General features: G+C 44.3%; 1 protein-coding gene across 2 annotated transcripts in view; it reads left to right on the top strand.

The window, feature by feature from the left end:
• adcy5 (adenylate cyclase 5) overlaps window positions 1-22,922 on the top strand; it is a 395,092-nt gene that overhangs the window by 232,916 nt on the left and 139,254 nt on the right. For both annotated transcript variants that reach the window (XM_063051336.1, XM_063051335.1), the window contains 2 exons: window positions 9,967-10,078; window positions 12,515-12,642. In XM_063051336.1, coding sequence (XP_062907406.1) covers window positions 9,967-10,078; window positions 12,515-12,642 — 240 coding nt within the window. The remainder of the gene's footprint in view (window positions 1-9,966; window positions 10,079-12,514; window positions 12,643-22,922) is intronic.

Below are 22,922 nucleotides of genomic sequence, written 5' to 3'. Positions count from 1 at the left end.
AATGGAGAGTCTGCAGAGAGACTTGGATAGATTGGAAGAATGGGCAAAGAAGTGGCAAATGAAGTACAATGTTGGAAAGTGTATGGTCATGCACTTTGGCAGAAGTAATAAACGGGCAGACTATTATTTAAATGGGAAAAGAATTCAAAGTTCTGAGATGCAACGGGACTTGGGAGTCCTCGTACAGGATACCCTTAAGGTTAACCTCCAGGTTGAGTGAAGAAGGTGAATGCAATGTTGTCATTCATTTCTGGAGGAATAGAGTATAGGAGCAGGGATGTGATGTTGAGGCTCTGTTAGGTGCTGGTGAGACCTCACTTGGAGTATTGTGGGCAGGTTTGGTCTCCTTATTTAAGAAAGGATGTGCTGACGTTGGAGAGAGTACAGAGAAGATTCACTAGAATGATTCCGGGAATGAGAGGGTTAACATATGAGGAACGTTTGTCCGCTCTTGGACTGTATTCCTTGGAGTTTCGAATAATGAGGGGAGACCTCATAGAAACGTTTCGAATGTTGAAAGGCATGGACAGGGTGGATGTGGCAAAGTTGTTTCCCATGACAGAAATGTGAAGAAATTTTTTTAGCCAGAGGGTGGTGAATCTATGGAATTTGTTGCCACGGGCAGCAGTGGAGGCCAAGTCATTGGGTGTATTTAAGGCAGAGATTGATAGGTATCTGAGTAGCCAGGGCATCAAAGGTTATGGTGAGAAGGCGGGGGAGTGGGACTAAATGGGAGAATGGATCAGCTCATGATAAAATGGCGGAGCAGACTCGATGGGCCCAATGGCCTACTTCTGCTCCTTTGTCTTGTGGTCTTATGGTCTAATCTTTACAATTGCTTCACTCTTATCTAATCAAGCCCACTTTCACAGCCTCACTGGGACAACAAGAATATACTACGTCAGTAGGAGTGCAGGCTGTATCCATTTCTTGAACAAGGCAGCAAGCTCTGTAGATTCTATCTGTAGTTACCATGAGACTATAAGACAGAATTAGGCCATTCCAACATGTCTGATTTATTATCCCTCTCAACGCCATTCCTCTTTCCTCTAGCTGGTCCCCTGTGCTCCTGGCTGCTGGGAGAGGAGTCCACTCAGTTCTACTCCCTACAACCGTCTCTCCCATGCATGCCAATCAACTTCCTTTACATTCTACTTGCTATTTACCTACGCAATGGAAATTTGCAGTAGCTAATTAGATTAGATTAGATTTATCACATGTAAGATACAGTGAAATGCCTCTTTTCTGTTAAGGACCAATCCGACCTAAAGCGTACATAAAGCAAGTTTTGCCACACATTCTGGGGCCAACATAGCATGCCCACATTGTTTAGCAGAACAACGTACAGCCAACATGCAACAAGCAGCAACAACAATAAAACAAAAGAACAAGCCCCTTTTTCTCTCTCCAACCCATGCACACAGTTGGGCCTTCAACCCCAGAGTAGGCTGCCTCTGGGCCTTCAACCTACATTCTTTGTACTGGGCCCCGGACTCACAGATTTGCAGACATTGGGCCTCTGACCTCCGGACTCGCTCACATAGGGGCTTCCCCACACTCGCTGACCTTGGGCTTAGATCTTCAGGCTTTGATTTCCTGATTTACCAACTCCAGGATTTGGCCTCTGGGCTCGCCAACCAGGTTTCAGCCCCAGGGCTTGCCGACCACAGTCCTTGATGTCAGGACCTGCCAATTTTGGGATTTCATCTTCCAAACTAGCCGATCTCTGGGTTTCAACCCCAGATCTCGCTGACCTTGGGAATCACCAACCCTTTTTCTCAGTGCCTGCAGACTTGAGACCTCTGACCTCTGACGTCTGTCCTCAGGGATAGTCCTTAGGAACTATGAAGAATTTGAAGGTATCAACAATCATCTTAAATATTACAAAGAAAATGAAGACTTGGAGGATGCCATTGTTGAAAATTGTACAAAGTCATTTCAGTGTCTGCATTGATTTTGTTCATTTACAGCCGATCAAAAGAACATGGTAATGTACACTCAGCTTTCACCTGTGGCTCCAGAGAGGTCCCTAGTTAAACAGCTTTTCTACTTTAAAAACTCTCCTGTCATCACTGAATATGACAGATGGTTTCCTGTCATCATTGACATGACAGACAGTGACCAAATCAATTATTAGCAACTAAACACAGTTTATAGAACTGTTGTTGTATCGATAGTGTTCTAATTCATTATGTAGTTCATTTAAATATATAATTTGTTACTGAATTAAACAGTAGTTTGTCTTTTTACATATTTTAACTATGAGACTTCAGCTAATTGGGATAGCCGCTTAACTGGGCCAGAATGTACTGGTCCCGATGTTTGCCTATTAACCGTAATTCACTGTCTTTTTCTTTTCTGCCGAGGCAGCGAGCAATGATAGAGGCAGCAGGGACCAGACCATTCACCCACTGAATCCACACCAGGCGTCTTTTACAATAATCCTCCAGTAGACCACAACACATAGGAACAGAGTCAGGCCATTCAGCCCATCTGGTCTGCTCCACCATTCCATCATGGCTGATGTATTATCCCTCTCAACCCCATTCTTCTGCCTTCTCCCCATAACCATTGACACCCTTACTAATCAACCAACACTTTAAATATACCCAATGACTTGGTCTCCACAGCTGTCTACGGTAATGAATTCCACAGATTCACCACCCTTTGGCGAATGAAATTCCTCCTCATGTCTGTTCCCTCTATTCTGAAGCTGTGTCGTCTAGTCCTAGGAAACATCCTGTCCACATCCACTCTATCTAGGCCTTTCAATATCGCAGTTCGAAGTACATTTATTATCAAGGTGATCACTACAACCACAAACAAGAGAAAATCTGCAGATGCTTGAAATCCAAGCAACACACAAAATGCTGGAGGATCTCAGCAGGCCAGGCAACATCTATGGAAAAGGGTACAGTTGATGTTTCAGGCTGAGACCCTTCATCAGACTAGAGAAAAAACAGATGAGGAGTCAGAGTTAGGTGGGAGGAGGAGAGGAAGGAACACAAGGTAATAGAGGAAACTGGGGGGGGGTGGTGAAGGAAAGAGCTGGGGAGTTGATGGAGAAAGAGAGACAGGGCTGGAGATGGGGGACTCTGATAGGAGAGGACAGAGAACATGGAAGAAAGAAAAGGTGGAGGAGCTCCAGAGGAAGGTGATAGGCAGGTAAGGAGATAAGGTGAGAGAGAGAGAAATGGGAATGGAGAATGGTGAAGGAGATGTGGGGGGTGAGGACATTACCGAAAGTTTGAGAAGTCAATGTTCATTGCATCAGGTTGGAGGCTACCAAGATGGAATATAAGGTGTTGCTTCTCCACCTGAGTGTGGCCTCATCACAACAGTGGAGGAGGCTGTGGATGGTTATGTCAGAATGGGAAGTGGAATTAACATCGGTGGCCACTGGGAGATCCCGCTTTTTCTAGTGGATAGGTGCTCAGCAAAACGGTCTCCCAATCTACATTGGGTCTCACCAATATACAGGAGGTCACACCAGGAGCACTGGACACTGTAGATGGCCCCAACAGACTCACAGATGAAGTGTCACATCAGCTGGAAGGACTGTCTGAAGCTCTGAATGGTAGTGTGGGAGGTGGTGTAGGGGCAGGTGTAGCACTTGTTCTTCATGCAAGTATAAATGCCAGGAGGGAGATCAGTGGGGCTGGATGAATGTACAAGGGAGTCGGGTAGGGAGCGATCCCTGTGGAAAGCAGAACTGGGGGAGAGGGAAAGATGTGCTTGGTGGTAGGATCCAATTTTAATTCCACTTCCCATTTCCATTCCAATGTGTCACTCCGTGGCCTCCTCTACTGTTGCGATGAGGGCACACTCAGGTTGGAGGAACAACACTTATCTTCTGTGTGGGTAGTCTCCAACCTGATGGTATGAACATGGATTTCTCAAATTTCTGGTAATGCTTCCCCCCCCCCACCATTTCCTTTACTATTTCCCATTCCCATTCCCATTTCCCTCTCTCTCCTTATCTCCTTACCTGTAAATCACCTCCCTCTGGTGCTCCTACCTCTGTTCTTTCTTCCATGGCCGTCTGTCCTCTCCTATCAGATTCCCCATTCTCCAGTCCCGTATCTCTTTCACCAATTAACTTCCTTACTCTGCTTCACTCCCCCCTCAGGTTTCACCCATCACCTTGTGTTTCTTCCTCTCCTCCCCCACCTGCTTACTCTGACTCCTCATCTTTTTTTCTCCAGTCCTGATGAAGGGTCTCAGGCCAAAACATTGACTGTACTCTTTTTTTCTATAGATGTTGCCTGGCATACTATATACAACCCTGAGATTGGTATCCTTACAGGCAGCCATGAAATAAAGAAAACCCACAGAACCCTTTACAAAAAAGACTGTCAAACACGCAATGTGCAAAAAAAAACAAACTGTGCAAACAGTAAAAGTCAGTAAATAACATTCAAAACTGAAATTCATTAGATTAGATTAGATTCAACTTTATTGTCATTGTACCGAGTACAAAGCCAATGAAATGCATTTAGCATCTGACCAGAAATGCAAAGAATAGTGTTATTTACAAAATAACTGTGAATAAAAAAAGTGCTACAGCAACAAATATAGAAAAGTACTGAGACAGTACAATACGGATGCAATACTGCCTAGCGCTGTGATGAGAGGTTCAGCAGTGTCACAGCCTCAGGGAAGAAGCTCTTCCTGTGCCTGCTGGTGCGGGAGCAGAGGCTCCTGTAGCACCTACCGGATGGGAGGAGAGTAAAAAGTCCATGGTTAGGGTGAGATGCATCCCTGACAATGCTTTTCACCCTGCCCAGGCAGCGTTTATGGTAGATGTTCTCAATTGGGTGCCGATAATCCGCTGGGCAGTTTTCACCACACGCTGGAGTGCTTTGCGGTCCTGAAACCGAGCGCACAGCCACAAAGCCAGACATCCCTGCAGCTGATTCAGGAGCCCGTTACTTGCAGGCCACCGCCTCAGTTCAGCGCAGAGACAAGTAAACCTCATGGAGCCATGAGCTGAACAAGTAGGTCCTTCGCCTCTAGCCCCTTTTTGTTCTGGACTGTCACTTAAATCCTCTAAACCTTGATGTCATCCTCAGTCTTAGACACAGGCCCTGCTGCTTAGATAATGCTCTGGGGCCCGGGCTCGGGCCCTGCCACCCCGATTTAGCCCGTATGCAACATTTAAATTGATCAAACCTGGGGCTTCTCCTTGCTCTCGGGCTTCATCGTCTCGACTCTGCCTCGTCGCCACTCGACTTGCCTTGGTTCTGCTGCGTGGAATGGCCTCCAAGTTCACTCCAGCAAAGGCTGGCCAAACATTGGCTCATTCCCTGCTGCCTTGACTTGGCCTGCACACGCTACACTGCAATTATTCTGCACCTCTGAGATATCAGTTCACACCACAAAAATGCCAGAACATACAGGTGGTTCAAAAGCTCAGCTCTGAAAGGGAAGTTACAGGTTATTGATCGTAATGATCATTTCTGAGAAAAAAGTGTGTTGAATAAAGTAGTTTGCTTGTTTTGTTTGCTACCAGCAAGTCACACTGGGCTTCACCAGCTCCTGATACCCCATAGGTTTCCCCTCATTCTTCTAAACTCCAGACAAAGTCAGTTTGACCGTGGTGTGACTACATAGATTTCAATGCGAGAAGCATCGTAGGAAAGACAGATGAGCTCCGGGCATGGACCAACACCTAGAATTATGATATTGTAGCCTTTAAGGAGACTGTTGCAGGACTGGCAGCTCAATATTCTGTTGTTTTAGATGTGACAGAAAAGGGGGAGGGGTGGCGTTACTAGTCACGGCAGTGCTCAGACAGGACAGACTGGAGAACTTGTCTGGTGAGGCATTATGGATGGAACTGAGGAATAAGAAAGGTATGACCAATTTAATGGCTACATAATAGATCATCCAACTGTCTGTGGGAGTTAGAGGAACCAATTTGCATAGAGATTGAAACAATTACAAGAAACATAAGGTTGTTATGGTAGGTGATTTTAACTTTCTGTGTATTGACTGGGACTCACATACTGTAAAAGGACTAGATCGGATAGAGTTTTTCAAATGTGTTCAGGAAAGTTTCCTTAATCAGTATGTAGAAGCCTCAAGGACAGAGTGTGCAATATTTGATCTGCTCTTAGGGAATGAGACAGGGTAGGTGGCAGAGATTTGTGTGGGACAGGAGTTCCCAACCTGAGGTCCTTGGACCCCTTGCTTAATGGTGTTGGTCTGTGGTCATAAAAAGGTAAGGGAACACTTTACAGTTAGTGATCATAATGCCATTAGTTTCAAAGTAAATGTGCAAAAAGATAGGGCTGATCTGCGGGTTGAGATTGTAAGTTGGAGAAAGGCCAATTTTGATATACTTGTCTTCGCTATATTATTGTGTAATGCATTGAACTGCTGTGATAAGTTAACATTTGATGACACATGCCGATGGTAATAAACCTGATTCTGATCCCATCTACCTGCACTTGGACCATAGGTCTATAAACACTTCTCTTCCATGTACCTATGCAAACCTCTCAATTGAACCCACATCTGCTACTTCTGCACACTTGCACCACCCTCTCTGAGAAGATCCCCTCAAATTCCCCTTAAATATTTCACCTTTCACCTTAAAAGTATAGCCTGTAGTTCTATTCTCACCAACCTGATGGGAAAAAGCCTGCTTGCTTTGTTCTATCTAACCCCCTCATAATTTTGCATACTTAGTGTAAGATCTCCCCTCGTTCTCCTGCTCTTCAGGGAATAAAGTTCTAACGTATTCAACCTTTTCCGCTAAGTCAAGTCCTTTAGTTCCACCAGTATCCTTGTAATTAACTAATTGATCATAACTACCATTTACATTCTTGGGACTACTAGTCTGTCATGCTTTGGTAGTTTAGTGGTTAGCACAACACTGTACAGTAATTGGTAAGGAGGCTGTATGTCCTCCCCGTGGAATACTTCAGTTCTGGTGTCCTCCCACAGTCTAAATATGTAGTGGTTAGTAGGTCATTGTAAACTGGCCTGTGAGTAGACTAGGGTTAAATCGGAGGTTGCTTGGCAGTGTGGCTGGGAGAGCCAAATCCTTGCTGCATCTCACTCAATAAATAGATAAATCGTTGGTATTGGGTACAGCGAGTAGCCCTGTTCCTTCACAGTTCAATCCCGACCTTAAGTGTTGTCTGTGTGGAATTTGCCCGTTCACTACCACGCCTTCCTGATGATGTGTGAGTTTGCACATCCTGATGATGTGTGAGTTTGCACATCCTGATGATGTGTGAGTTTGCACCTCATGATGTGTGAGTTTGTAGATTAATTCTCCACTGTAAATTGAGTTGTATGGGGGAAGCTATTGGAACTGTGGGGGGAAAGAAGAAAAATAGGATTAATGCGAGTTTACTGCAAATAGGTGTGTTCATGGTCAGTGTAGACAAGTAAGGCCAAAAGACCTGTTTCCATTCTGTCTGCCCCTGAGTTGTAAGGAAAGGTTGAATAGGTGAGGTCTTTATTCCTTGGAGTGTAGGAGAATTAGGGGAGATTTAATAGAGCTATATAAAATTATGAGGGGTACAGATAGGGTAAATGCAAGCAGGATTTTCCATTGTGGTTGGGTGAGACTAGAATTAGAGGTAATGGGTTAAGGGTGAAAGGTGAAATGTTTAAGGCAAATGTGAGGAACTTTTTCACTCAAAGGATGTGCAAGTGTGGAATGAGCTGCCAGCACAAGTGGTAGATGCTGGTTTGAGTTCACCGTTTAAGAGAAGTTTGGATAAGTACTTGAATGGAAGGGTCATGGAGAGTTATGGTCTGGGTGCTGACCGGTGGGACTAGGCAGAATAATGGGTTGGCATGGACTAGATGGGCTAAAGGGTCTGTTTCTGCACAGTAGTGTGGTGCTCTCTGACTCTCTACCCCTAACAGGAACATCCATTGCAGATTAATGGCCTAAAGCAATTATTCATTAAATTTGCAATGTATTTCTTCTTCTCTTAGGGTACGTCCACACTATGCCGGATAATTTTGAAAACGAAGCTTTTTCTCTTCGTTTTGCCCTCCTGTCCACACTGAGCCGGTGTTTTCAGCCCCCGAAAATGGAGATTTTCGAAAACACTCTCCAGAGTGAATAAATCTGAAAACGCTTAATATCCGGCGGAGTGTGTACGGGGTAACCGGAGAGATTTAAAAACGCTGTCATGACAACACCACAACAACAATGCTTTTTCTGCTTCTGCTTGGTACTGCGCGAACTGTTATTACGCGCAGTTGGTGTGAACGGCGTGAGAGTTAAATTGTAAAGTGAGCTTTTTTGAGTATTTAAAAACGCTGTCATGACGTGCCGGAACAGACGTTCGTTGTTTTAACAACGAAGTGAAGAAGTGAATAAGTAAACTCACTTCGCCCTGTTTTCTGTCCTTGCTTGTATGAAGGTGGTTTACCTATTTATGCAAGTACTTCTCTGACAATAGATGTGTAACAGCCTAATGTAACATTGTATGGAAATACAAGATAACGCTGATGCAGACGTTTTATACATTTAACAAGGTGCTTTATTAATGCAACAGAGTTAGTCAGTTTTTCAATGTTTGTCGTCAGCTGGGTCATACTGTCCGTGAACTCCCTGTCGGTTGCCTCCATACGCTCCAGTATTTGTTTTTTTTAAGTTTTAAGTCCTCCTGCGCGAGAGCCAAGAGCAATTCCTTTAAAGTTTTTCTACTCTGTAACTGGACAAACACGCACTAAGTATATCGTTTCCTCTTCGCTTGTTTTATGTGTGTCCTGCGCATGCCCAGTAGGAGGAGATTCGCCCAAATATCCATCTAATGTGGACAGAGATATTTTGAAAAACGCTGAGTGTGGACGCCTGTCGTTTTTACTCGAAACCGGCGTTTTCAAAATTATCCGGCGTAGTGTGGACGTAGCCTGAGTTTAAGTAGAGGTGTTTATGTTCATTGTTCAGTAGCTCTCAGCACTGGCTGTCTCAGGGTGATAATTGCTAAGTGCTGCAGACGTGCTTCTCCTCACACTGTTTGACGTAGGGCTGAGGATAAACAGTGGCTACGGTCATGAGAGCAAATTGTACCTCTCAGTCTCAGGAGCACCAACCAGATGGGATAACTTCGCCATGTCATTATTTTTACCACTGAACTAAAATCGTGCCAATGGCACGAGGGTGGAGTGAAGAGAGGGGGAGAGATAGATAGAGATATTTCTCATTCCACAAATGCTCCCTGGCTTGATGAGTATTTTTTTTGATTTTGTTTCAGGCAAACGAACTCACAAGAGTTGATGTATAGATTCAGTAGAACTTTTATGGAGTTAAGAGGAGTGGTGAAGTTATTGCACACTGTTTGGGCACAAATTGGCTGCCATTACAACTGTGCCAACAGAATCATCTCAGTGGTTATGAAACCAGATGAAGCAACAGAGAAGATGCTATTCTTTGTTTAAGAGACACAATTTCTAATAGGATTGATAGTCTGGCTTTGAAAAGGTAAAAGCTGCCTAGTGGCATAAACCTGTAGTTGATTTAGTGAGAGTTTCATCATTGGGTCATTAATAAAATCCTTTTAGGTGCCCAGTCAGTCACTTTTCAAACCCCTACTGCCACAGTTTCAAGTTACCCCTTGGCTTAAGAAAAGTAAAAGGAACTGTAGGTTTGTGAAGTTTGGTGGTTGTGGTGTACTTCCCTTCATATCTCCCTATACACAGTCGCGTAGTGATTGGTACAATTGCTTTATAGTGATGTTTGTAAGGAGTTGGTACGTTCTTTCTATGACTGCTTGGGTTTTCTCCAGTTCCCTCCCACATCCCAAAGTCATACGGGTTGTGGGCATGCTATACTGCCGCCGCAAACATGCTGATACTTGAAGGCTGCCCCTAGCACAATCCTCGCTGATTTGATTTGGTGCAAAGGACACATTTCACTGTATACTTCAATGTTTCGATGTACGTGTGATGAGTAAAGCTAATCTTCGTTAATCTTTCTGTTTGCTGTTGCAGCATCCTCTTCGCAGACATTGAGGGCTTCACCAGCCTGGCCTCGCAGTGCATGGCTCAGGAGTTAGTCATGACCCTCAATGAACTTTTTGCCAGATTTGACAAGCTTGCAGCAGTAAGTCAACTTTACCCAAACCACTATGCTTCATTCCGTCCTTCACTTGTTCTGCTGTTAATATTCTGGTCTTAAAAGTAAAGCGATTCTACAGCATCAAATGCAAGAGTTAATGGATGAGGAGCATTTGATGGCTGGCCTGTACTCGCTGGCGTTTAGAAGAATGGGGGGGATCTCAATGAATCCTATTGAATATTGAAAGACCTAGATAGAGTGGATGTGGAGAGGATGTTTCCTTAGTGGGTGAGTCTTGGGCCAGAGGGCACAGCCTCAGAATACAAGGACATCCCTTTAGAACACAGATGAGAAGAAATTAGCCACAGGGTGATGAGTCTGTGGAAATCATTGCCACAGGCAGCCGAGGACAAAGCCACTGGGTATATTAAAACGTGGATGTTGATAGGTACTTAATTGAAGTGACAAAACAGATTGATGAAAATAGAAGGGTGGATGTGCTGCATATGGATTCTAGTAAAGCATTCAGCAAGGTTCCCCAAGGTGGGATCATTTAGGAAGTCATGAGGCATGGGATTCAGGGAAACCTGGCTGTGCTAATTTGGAATTGGCTTGCCTACAGAGGGCTGAAGGTGGTAGTAGATGGAGTGTACTCTGTTTGGAGGTTAGTGACCAGTGGTGTTTTGGGACCCCTGGTCTTCATGATTTTTATAAATGACTTGCATGAGGAAGTGGAAGGGTGGGTTGGTAAGTTTTCAAATGACAGAAAGGTTGGTGGTGTTATAGTGCAGAAGGGTTACAGCAGGACACTGATAGGATGCAGAGATGGGCTAAGAAGTGGCAGAAGAAATTCAGTCTGGAGAAGTGTGAAGTGATACATTTGGGAAGGTCCAATTTGAAGGCAGAGTACAGGGTTAGTGGCAGGATTCTTGGCAGTGTAGAGAAGCAGATCTTGGGAGTCCATGTCCATGGATCTCTCAAAGTTTCCATGCAAGCTGATAGGGAGGTTAAGAAGGCGCATTGTGTGTTGGCCTTCTCTACTCAGGGGATTGAGTTCAGGAGCCGCACGGTAATGTTGCAGCTCTATAAAACTTTGGCTAGACTATACTTGGAGTATTGTGTTCAGTTATGTTTGCCTCATTTAGGAATGATGTGGAAGCTTTAAAGAGGGTGCAAAGATTTACCAGAATACTGTCTGGATTAGAGAGCATGCCTTATGAAGTTAAGAACATAAGCAATAGGAGCAGGAGTCGGCCATCTGGCCCGTCGAGCCTGTTCTGCCATTCAATAAGACCATGGCTGATCTGGCCATGGGCTCATCTCCACCTACCTGCCTTTTTCCCATTACCTTTAATTCCCCTACTATGCAAAAATCTGTCCAACCTTGTCTTAAATATATTTACTGAGCTAGCCTCCACTGCTTCATTGGACAGAGAATTCCACAGATTCACCACCCTCTGGGAAAAGCAGTTCCTCTTCATCTCCATCCTAAATCTATTCCCCCAAATCTTGAGGCTATGTGCCCTAGTTCTAGTCTCACGTACCAGTGGAAACAACTTTCCTGCCTCTATCTTATCTATCCCTTTCATAGTTTTATATGTTTCTACAAGCGAGCTCGGGCTCTTCCCTTTGGAGTGAAGGAGGATGAAAGGTGGCTTGCTGGGAGAGTATAAAATGATAAGAGGCTTAGAAAGAGTGGACAGTCGGCACCTTTATTCCAGGGTGATTAGAGGAAAGTGCAGAGGGCATGTGAGGGGGACAGTCTTTCCACGGAGAGTGGTAGACACTGCCATGGAGTGTGGAATGCCCTGCCAGGGGTGGTGGTAGAGGCAGATACATTAGGGACTTTTAAGAGACTCTTAGATAAGCACATGGATGATAGAAAAAGTGAGAGCTACAGAGAAGGATTAGATTAATATTAGAGTAGGTTTAAAGGTTGGCACAATATTATCGGCTGAAGAGCTTGCACTGTGCTGTAACGTTCTACTGCAGGAGTTCCCAACCTGGAGCCCACAGACCCCTTGCTAAATGGTATTGGTCCATGTACGTTCTGTGTATCTGCATTTCATTTGTATATTTTACTTGCTAAATGGTATCGGTCCATGTATGTTCTGTGTATCTGCATTCCATTTGTGTATTTTACTTGATAAATGGTATTGGTCCATGTACGTTCTGTGTATCTGCATTTCATTTGTATATTTTACTTGCTAAATGGTATTGGTCCATGTATGTTCTGTGTACCTGCATTCCATTTGTGTATTTTACTTGCTAAATGGTATCGGTCCATGTATGTTCTGTGTACCTGCATTTCATTTGTATATTTTACTTGCTAAATGGTATTGGTCCATGTATGTTCTGTGTACCTGCATTTCGTTTGTATATTTTACTTGATAAATGGTATCGGTCCATGTATGTTCTGTGTACCTGCATTTCATTTGTATATTTTACTTGCCCTTACCTCCTTTCTTCTCTCCTTTCCAGGAGAACCATTGCCTGCGTATCAAGATCCTAGGTGATTGCTATTATTGTGTGTCGGGCCTACCTGAAGCCCGGGCTGACCACGCTCATTGCTGTGTTGAAATGGGAGTGGATATGATTGAGGCCATTTCGTAAGTATGACCTTACACCCTTCTGCTGCTTGCTAGCCCTCCTCAGTCACTGCTGGGAGACATGCCACACTTGAGCACCTGGGCAGCCAACCCTGTGATTTTCCGGGTGACAGGCGAAACAGCAACAAACAATCTGCTGGAGTAACTCAGCAGGTCGAGTGGCATCTCTAAGGGCTAGAGAAAGATTAGCTTTATTTGTCACATACATCAAAACATCGAAACACACGGTAAGATGCATCATTTTGTGTCAACACCAGTGCAGCCCAAGCACGAGCTGGGGGCAGCTGACGGGTGTTGCCATGTTTCCAGAGCCAACTCAGAACATACTAACCCAAGGGGGCATCAAGTTAAGGTGAATGGAGAAGAGGATAGGAGGATGTCAGAGGTATATATTTTACACAGAGAGTGGTGAGTCTGTGGAACACATTGGCAGGAGTGGTGGTAGAGGAAGATACATTAGGGGCATTAAAGAGACTCTTAGATAGGTACATGGATGATAGAAAAATGGAGGACTATGTAGGAGGAAAGGGTTAGATGAATCTTAGAGTAAGTTAAAAGGTTGTCATGTCATTGTGGGCTGAAGGGCGTGTTGTGTGCTGTCATGTTCAGTGTTTTTACTAACCCATACGCATTTGGAATGTGGGAGGAAACCAGAGCACCTGGGGGAACCCATGCGGGCCTGGGCAAACAGTGGTGGGCTTGGAGCCTCAGCAGTTGGTGCTGTAAGTCATTACCCTACAGTGCCGTATCTGAGGGATGGGTGGGGAGAGAAAGATCAGGATTTGAAGTAGCGTTTTAAGCCAAGGCATCAACAGTTCCTACCCTCCAGTGATGCTGCTCAACCTGCTGAGTTCCTCCAGCAGATTGGTTGTTCCTCCATATTCCAGTATCTGAGGAATCTGTTGTCTAGACAGGCTAAGCAAGTTGGATCTTTACTCTGAGCAATACACACAAAATGCTGGAGGAACTCAGCAGGACAGGCAGCATCGATGGAAAAAAGTAAACAGTCGATGTTTCGGGCCGAGACCCTTCATCAGGACTGGAGAAAAAAGATGAGAAGTCAGAGTTAGAAGGTGGGGGAAGGGGAGGAAGAAATACAAGTTAGTAGGTGACAGATGAAACCGGGAGGGGTGAATTAAACAGCTGGGAAGTTGATTGGTGAAATTGATAAAAGGCTGGAGAAGGGGAAAGCTGATAGGAGAGGACAGAAGGCCATGGAACAAAGGGAAGGGGGAAGAGCACCAGAGGGAAGTGATGGGCAGGTAAGGTGAGAGAGGGAAATGGAATGGGGAATGGTAAAGGTGGTGAGGGGGGCATTACTGGAGGTTCGAGAAATTGATGTTCATGCCATCGGGTTGGAGGCTACTCAGAGAGAATTAAACATAGAAAATAGGTGCAAGAGTAGGCCATTTGGCCCTTCAAGCCTGCACCGCCATTCAGTATGATCATGACTGATCATCCACCTCAGAACCCTGTACCAGCCTTCCCTCCATACCCCCTGACCCCTGTAGCCACAAGGGCCATATCTAACTCCCTCTTAAATATAGCAAATGAACTGGCCTCAACTGTTTCCTGTGGCAGAGAATTCCACAGATTCACCACTCTCTGTGTGAAGATGTTTTTCCTAATCTCGGTCCTAAAAGGCTTCCCCTTTATCCTCAAACTGTGACTTCTCGTTCTGGACTTCCCCAACATCGGGAACAATCTTCCTGCATCTAGCCTGTCCAATCCTTTTAGGATTTCATACGTTTCAATAAGATCTCCCCTCAATCTTCTAAATTCCAATGTGTATAAGCCTAGTTGATCCAGTCTTTCACCATATGAAAGTCCTGCCATCCCAGGAATGAATCTGGTGAACCTTCTTTGTACTCCCTCTATGGCAAGGATGTCTTTCCTCAGATTAAGGGACCAAAACTGCACACAATACTCCAGGTGTGGTCTCACCAAGGCCTTGTACAACTGCAGTAGTGCCTCCCTGCTCCTGCACTCGAATCCTCTTGCTATAATTGCCAGCATACCATTTGCCTTTTTCACTGCCTGCTGTACCTGCATGCCCACTTTCAATGACTGGTGTATAATGACACCCAGGTCTCGTTGCACCTCCCCATTTCCTAATCGGCCACCATTCAGATAATGATCTGTTTTCCTGTTTTTGCCACCAAAGTGGATAACCTCACATTTATCCACATTAAATTGCATCTGCCATGAATTTGCCCACTCACCTAACCTATCCAAGTCACCCTGCATCCTCTTAGCATCCTCCTCACAGCTAACACTGCCGCCCAGCTTCGTGTCATCCTCAAACTTGGAGATGCTGTATTTAATTCCCTCATCTAAGTCATTAATATATATTGTAAACAACTGGGGTCCCAGCACTGAGCCTTGCGGTACCCCACTAGTCACTGCCTGCCATTCTGAAAAGGTCCCATTTATTCCCACTCTTTGCTTCCTGTCTGCCAACCAATTGTCTATCCACATCAATACCTTACCCCCAATACCGTGTGCTTTAAGTTTGCACACTAATCTCCTGTGTGGAACCTTGTCACAAAGCCTTTTGAAAATCCAAATATACCATATCCACTTGTTCTCCCCTATCCACTCTACTAGTTACATCCTCAAAAAATTCTATGAGATTCGTCAGACATGATTTTCCTTTCACAAATCCATGCTGACTTTGTCCGATGATTTCACCGCTTTCCAAATGTGCTGTTATCACATCTTTTATAACTGACTCTAGCAGTTTCCCCACCACCGATGTTAGGCTAACCGGTCTATAATTCCCCGGTTTCTCTCTCCCTCCTTTTTTAAAAAGTGGGGTTGCATTAGCCACCCTCCAATCCTCAGGAACTAGTCCAGAATCTAAAGAGTTTTGAAAAATTATCACTGATGCATCCACTATTTCTTGGGCTACTTCCTTAAGCACTCTGGGATGCAGACGATCTGGCCCTGGGGATTTATCTGCCTTTAATCCCTTCAATTTATCTAACACCACTTCCCTACTAACATGTATTTCGCTCAGTTCCTCCATCTCACTGGACCCTCTGTCCCCTACTATTTCTGGAAGATTATTTATGTCGTCCTTAGTGAAGACAGAACCAAAGTAATTATTCAATTGGTCTGCCATGTCCTTGCTCCCCATAATCAATTCACCTGTTTCTGTCTGTAGTAGACCTACATTTGGCTTAACCTATCTTTTTTTTTTCAATTGTATGTGTTGCTTGGTTTTCCAGCATCTGCAGATTTTCTCTTGTTGGGTCTTTACTCTTCAAGAATTAGAAGAACGAGGAGTGATTGTATCGAAACATGTAAGACAGTACGATGGAGCGGAAGTTAAGGAACAAACTTTTGGGGGAAGAACAGCAGGTTGAGCAATACCTGTGGGAGCAAAGGAATTGTCAACATTTCAGATTGAAACTCTGCATCAGAACTGAGAGTGGAGAGTGGAGAGGGGAGATGGCAGCTGGTTAAGGAGAGACCCGGGGTGGACTGGGGAGATAACTGGATGATTGATGGAGGCAGGCAAACTAATAGTGTATTGTGTTGCAAATCAGGGCGGGGAGTGGGGGGTTTCTCACCCAACACCATTGAAACAGAGTCGGTTACATGAGGTACAGTACTGTAGCAGTTGCTTAACGCTTCACAGCACCATCGGGTTTCTGTTCCTGCCACACTCGGTACAGGGGATTGTTTGCTCTCTCCATGACTGGTTTCCTCTCACGTTTCAAAGATGAATGGCTTAGGGTTAAAGACTTTCAGGCATGCTACATTGATGCAAGAAACATGGCAACACTTGCAAGCCTCCCTCGGACTATGTTGGTCATCGGCGCAAAACAATACGTTTCGCTGCATGTTTCATTGTTTCAATAAACATGTGACAAATAAAGGTAGTCTTTAATTATAACGGCTACATTTGTCCCTTCAAGTCAATGGCTCTGCAGGATCTTGAAATGAAAGTGAAAGACACTGTTGAATTTGAAACTCGGTATATTTCCAGAAGAGAGTTGATTTTAGCCAAACGTTTACAATTTTCTTCCACCTGTAACTCTTATTTTGTTTCTGGTAGTAATCCCCCTTCAGAGTGTTGGAAAAATACTTCCTTACTGAGAGACACTTCTCATAGGCAAAGCTGGCTAACATATAGCTTGCATTGTGCCTTATTAAGTGATCAAGGGGGTTTCCCTTGGAATTAATTAGCATCTACAGTGAAACACACCTTTTAAAGAAGTTCTCTCATAATTACAGGCAATTTACTCATTAATTTGGGTGACATTTTAATTTGAACCTGACCCAAAAAGATAGGGAAAGCAAGGACTACTATGACACCAGTGGCATTAACTTACTAATGTTGTGGTTCCAGTGCACCTCATTAGCGTGAAGCCAGGGAACTAGCAGATCACAAGCACAAAGTAGTGTTTCTTCCTCACACTGAGCCACACTCAGGTTGGAGGAACAACACCTTATATTCCGTCTGGGTAGCCTCCAACCTGATGGCTTGAACATCGACTTCTCTAACTCCCGCTAAGGCCCCACCTCCCCCTCGTACCCCATCTGTTACTCATTTCTATGCACACATTCTTTCTCTCACTCTCCTTTTTCTCCCTCTGTCCCTCTGAATATACCTCTTGCCCATCCTCTGGGTCACCCCCCCCCCCTTGTCTTTCTTCCCGGACCTCCTGTCCCATGATCCTCTCATATCCCCTTTTCCCTATCACCTGTCCAGCTCTCGGCTCTATCCCTCCCCCTCCTGTCTTCTCCTACTTCTCCTATCATTTTGCATCTCCCCCTCCCCCTCCAGCTTTCAAATTCCTTACTCACTCTTCCTTCAGTTAGTCCTGACGAAGGGTCTCGGCCTGAAACATCGACTGTACCTCTTCCTAGAGATGCTGCTTGGCCTGCTGCGTTCACCAGCAACTTTGATGTATGTTGCTTTTTTTTCCTTCCTAACTGGTCTCTTCTCTGTCAGCCCTTATCTAGCCTTTTGTTATTTGCACTCTTGACTGTTTGATCCACCCTGTGGCACTCTTCTTTAGTCCAGTCCCTATAAATCTGAGGTCATCTTGAACTTTACTCCGTGTTTCTTACTTTCTGTTTCATTTTACTCTTCTATTTTATTTAGAGAAACACAGAGCAGTTACTTCCGGCCCAAAAAGCCACATGACCCAGCAACTCACCTACTTAATCATAGACTAATCGTCTAATCACACAGCAATTTGCAATGATCAATTAACCTTCTAATCAGTAGGTGTGTCTTTGGGATTTGGGAGGAAACCAGAGCAGCTGGAGGAAACCCGCGTGCTCACAGGGAGGATGTACACACTTCTTACAGAGGATGCTGGATTTGAACTCTGAACTCTGACCCCTTGAGCTGTAATGGCGTTGCACTAACTGCTACGCTACCGTGACACCATGTATTCTGGATGTAGTGTGACTCCAAGATAAACAGTCGCTTGTTTCTTAAGTGATCATCCTTGTTATCAAACACCTCCACGGTCTCAAATTGTAATCTCGCTCTCTATCTTTCTATTCCAGCCTTAGGTTCTTACATTTTTGACCTCTTGAATATACCCAAATTTAATCGTTCTACCATAGAATTCATTGAGTTATTCTGCACGGACGGAGGCCCTTACAATTCATAAACTGTTCCATGCTGACCAGCTTATCCCATCCAAGCTAGTCCCATTTGTCAGCATTTGGCCCATAAGCTTTCCCATCCATGTTCTTGTCTTTTACTAAAAGTTGTTATTGTATCTGCCTCAGCCACTTCCTCTGGCACTTATTCTACATACATACCACCTTTTGTGTAAAAAAAGCTGCTCCTCTTATTCTTATCAAAGCTTTTTCCTCTTACCTTAAACCTTGCCCACTAGTTCTTGATTGTCCAACCCAGGGAAAAGGATTGTGTGCATTCACAAGATCTATGTCTTTGATTATTTTATTCACCTCTTTAAAGTCACCTTTCAGTCTTGTGTGCTATGTGGAATAAAGGCCTACCCTGCCCCAGCTTCCCCCTGTAATTCAGACCCCAGGTCCTGGCAATGCCCATAGAACCATAGAACATTACAGCACAGAAACAGGTCTTTTGGCTCTTCTTGGCTGTGCCAAACCATTTTTCTGCCTAGTCCCACTGACCTGCACCTGGACTATATCCCTCCATACTCCTCTCATCCATGTACCTGTCCAAGTTTTTCTTAAGTGTTAAAAGTGAGCCCGCATTTGCCACTTCATCTGGCAGCTCATTTCACACTCCCACTACTCTCTGTGTGATGAAGCCTTCTCTAATGTTCCCTTTAAACTATTCCCCCTTCACCCTTAACCCATGACCTCTGGGTTTTTTTCTCCCCTAGCCTCAGTGGAAAAAGCCTGCTTGCATTCACTCTATCTATACCCATCATAATTTTATATACCTCTATCAAATCTCCCCTCATTCTTCTGCACTCCAGGGAATAAAGTCCTAACCTATTCAATCTTTCTCTGTAACTGAGTTTCTCAAGTCCCGGCAACATCCTTGTAAACCTTCTCTGCACTCTTTCAACCTTATTAATATCCTTCCTGTAATTAGGAAGTTGTCATTTAATTAGGATTGTTGTCATTTAAAGTTAGGATTGTTTTCATTTAAATTTAAATTGGATAGCTATATGGACAGGAAAGGAATGGAGGGTTATGGGCTGAATGCAGGTCGGTGGGACTAGGTGAGAGTAAGAGTTCGGCATGGACTAGAAGGGCCGAGATGGCCTGTTTCCATGCTGTAATTGTTATATGGTCATAGGTGACCAAAACTGCACACAATACCCCAAATTCGGCCTCACCAATGCCTTATACAACCTCATCATAACATTCCAACTCTTATACTCAATACTTTGATTTATAAAGGCCAATGTACCAAAAGCTCTCTTTACGACTCTATCTACCTGTGACACCACTTTTAGGAAATTTTCTATTTGTATTCCCAAATCCCACTGTCCTACTGCACTCCTCAGTGCCCTACCATTTACCTTGCATCCCTGCATTTTTTCTGCATTCTTTCCAGTTAAGTAACACCTCTCCAATAGCAGAATGTCCAGAAGTGAACACAATGCTGTAAGTGTGGCCTCGCTAGTGTCCTGTACAACTATACCATGTCTTTCCAGCATTTATGTTCAGTGCCCTGACTGATGAAGGCCAGTGTGCCAATGCCTTCTTCACCACTCTGTCTACCACTTTCCAGGAACAATGTATTTGTACTCCAATGTCCCTCTGTTCTGTGACACTCCCCACAGTCATACCTTTCACTGTGAATAGCCATTTTTGTCAATGCAAAGCTCTGCCTTCATCAGAAGGGCTCTGAGCTCCACGCCCAAAAAATGGTGAATGTTTGGAGTTCTCTACCCAAGAGCACAATGGAGTCTCTGTTGATGAGAACAGAACATAGAACTTGCAGTAGACATAGAACACTACAGCACAGTACAGGCCCTTTGGTTAATGACGTAGTGCCAACTTTTTAGACCATGAGATGTAGTAGCAGAATTAGGCCATTTGGCCCATCAACTGTGCTCTGCCACTCAATCATGGCTGATTCTTTTTTTACCCTCCTCAACCCAATTCCCCAGGCTTCTTCCCGTAACCTTTGATACCATATCCATTCAAGAACCTATCAGTCTCTGCCTTAAATACACTCAATGACCTGGCCTCCACAGCTTCCTGTGGTAACAAATTCCACAAATTTACCACCCTCTGGCTAAAGAAATTTCTCTGCAACTTTGTTTTAAGTGGACGCCCCTCTATCCTGAGACTGTGCCCTCTTGTCCCAGACTCCCCCACTATGGGAAGCATCCTTTCCAAATCTACTCTGTCTGGGCCTTTCAACATTTGAAAGGTTTCAAAGGTTTCTTTTAACCTACTAAGAATCTAACCCTCCCCCCATGTAGCCCTGATTGTTTTTATCATCCATGTGCCTATCTAAGATTTTCTTAAATGCCCCTAATGTGTCTAAGACATAAGACATCGGAGCAGAATTAGGCCATTCAGCCTATTGAGTCTGCTCTGCCATTCCATTATGGCTGATTTATTATCCCTCTCAACTCCATTCTCCTGCCTTCTCCCTGTAGCTTTGACATCCCGACTAATCAAAAACTTATCATCCTCCACTTTAAATGTACCCAATGACTTGTTCTCCCACTGCTGTCTGTGACAATCAATTCCACAGATTCACCACTCTCTGGCTAAAGAAATTCTTCCTCATCTGTGTTCTAGATGGATGCCCCTCTATTCTGAGACTGTGCCCTCTGGTCTTAGATTTCCCCATTATTTGAAACATCCACTCTGTCTAGGCCATTCAATATTCAGTAGGTTTCAGTGAGATCCCCCCTCATTGATTTGAGTACATGATGCCACCTCTGGCAGCACATTCCACGTGCCCACCACACTCTGTATAAAGAACTCACCTCGTATACTCTCCACCAATCACCTTAAAGTTATGCCCCCTAGTATTAGCCATTTCCTTCCCAGGAAAAAGTCTCTGGCTATCCACTTCAAAGTTCAAAGATCAAAGAATTTCACATGTAATGGGAATTAAGTAATAAAGGGTTTGTGCTGCTAATTTCACTGAGCCATACGATCAGCCGCTTATTGAGAAGAGGGTTTCTGGGGAGTGTTGTAGAATGGAGGAACTTTGGAATTCAAGTAAAATGTCTCCCTGAAAGTACTGTCAGAATCAGAACCAGGTCTATTATTTTACTTTATTGAGATATGCACGGAATAGGTGATGGGTGGTTTCAGGTGGGGGTGAGGGGTGAAGTGAGAAACTGGGATGTGATAGATAGAAAAGGTTAAGGGCTGAAGGGACAATATGGGATAGTCACAGGGTAGCACGTAACACAGTACAGGCCCTTCGGTACATGTGACAATCACAAACCAATTTACACTGAGTGCTGGAGGAACACAGCAAGCCAGTGGAATAAACAGATGTTGTTTCAGGCTGAGACCCTTCACTAGCAATGCCAGTAATGTCCAAAGCCATTTAAAAATTGGCTGTTTATTCCCCTCCATACATGCTGCCTGACCTGTTGAGTTCTTGCAGCATTGTTAATGTGTTACTCTGGATTTCCAGCAGCTGCAGAATTTCCTGTGTTTAGAATTTGACCCAGCAAGCCAGATAGTCTTTTAATTTACAGATACGTAAAAGCTTAATTTCAACTTTTAATAAGTCCATATGGAATGCTTCCGGATGTGGGGGCATATGCAGAAACTTCTAGTTAGGGCAGTTTGACTTTCTGTTTGGCCCTTCAATTCCTCAAAGTAATCCTCATGTTTACAGCCACACAAAGGACATTTACAAAGCACTGCTCAATACCAGAGCACTTTACAGCAGACGGAATGCTTTCCGTTGTAATGTTGGTCCCATTTATGAAGAGCATAATCCCTTGGCTAGCAAAGGAATGAATGCATTTGGTTCAGGAATCTAACTGGTTGATGTGACATAGTTTTAGTGTCATAGAGCACTGCAGCACAGAAGCAGCCTCTTCGGCCCATTTAGTCCATGCCAGCCTGTTATTCTACCTAGTCCTATCTAGTGTCGGGACCGTAGCCCTTCATACCCTTCCCATCCATGTACTTATCCAAACTTCTTTCAAACATTGCATTTGAGCCCGCATCCGCTGGCAGCTCGTTCCACGCTCCCACGACCCTCTGAGTGAAGAAGATCCCCCGCACGTGCTGCTTGAACATTTCACCTTTCACCCTTAACCCATGACCTCTAGTTGTAGTCTCACCCAATCTCAGTGGAAAAAACCTGCGTGCATTTACCATATCTATACCCATTGCAATTTTGTATTCCTCCATCAAATCTCCCCTCAATCTCCTACGCTGCAGGGACTAAAGTCCTATCCTATCTGTGGGAGTTGTGGTTGAGCAGATGTACTTTTGTATGGAGTGTGGTGGCTGCCTGGACCAGGTTGTCGTGGAGAGTGGAGGAAGCAGATACAATAGTGGCTTTTTAAGAGACTGGAACATATACAGCTAGAAGGGATTGAATGTAAGTCGATGCTGAGATCGTGGGCAAAGGGCCTGTTCTTGAACTGAATTGTTCTATGTTCTATGTATAAGATAGTTTTGCAACTCCCTCCTCTACCTTCAAGCTAATGCTTTCAGTTCCTTTACGTGCACCTGAGAGATCAGATGTTCCAGCTAACGAATAGCTTCATATATCATCAACATACCGCATGCTGTGAAATTTGTTGTTTTGTGGCAGCAGTACAATGCAGTGCTTATAAAAATACTAGAAATTACAATAAGAAATATGTATT

Source organism: Mobula hypostoma, chromosome 6 (assembly GCF_963921235.1).
Source record: "Mobula hypostoma chromosome 6, sMobHyp1.1, whole genome shotgun sequence".
Taxonomy (NCBI): Eukaryota; Metazoa; Chordata; class Chondrichthyes; order Myliobatiformes; family Myliobatidae; genus Mobula; species Mobula hypostoma.
Note: the sequence above shows the minus strand (reverse complement) of the source record. Positions and strands in the feature narration are given on the sequence as shown.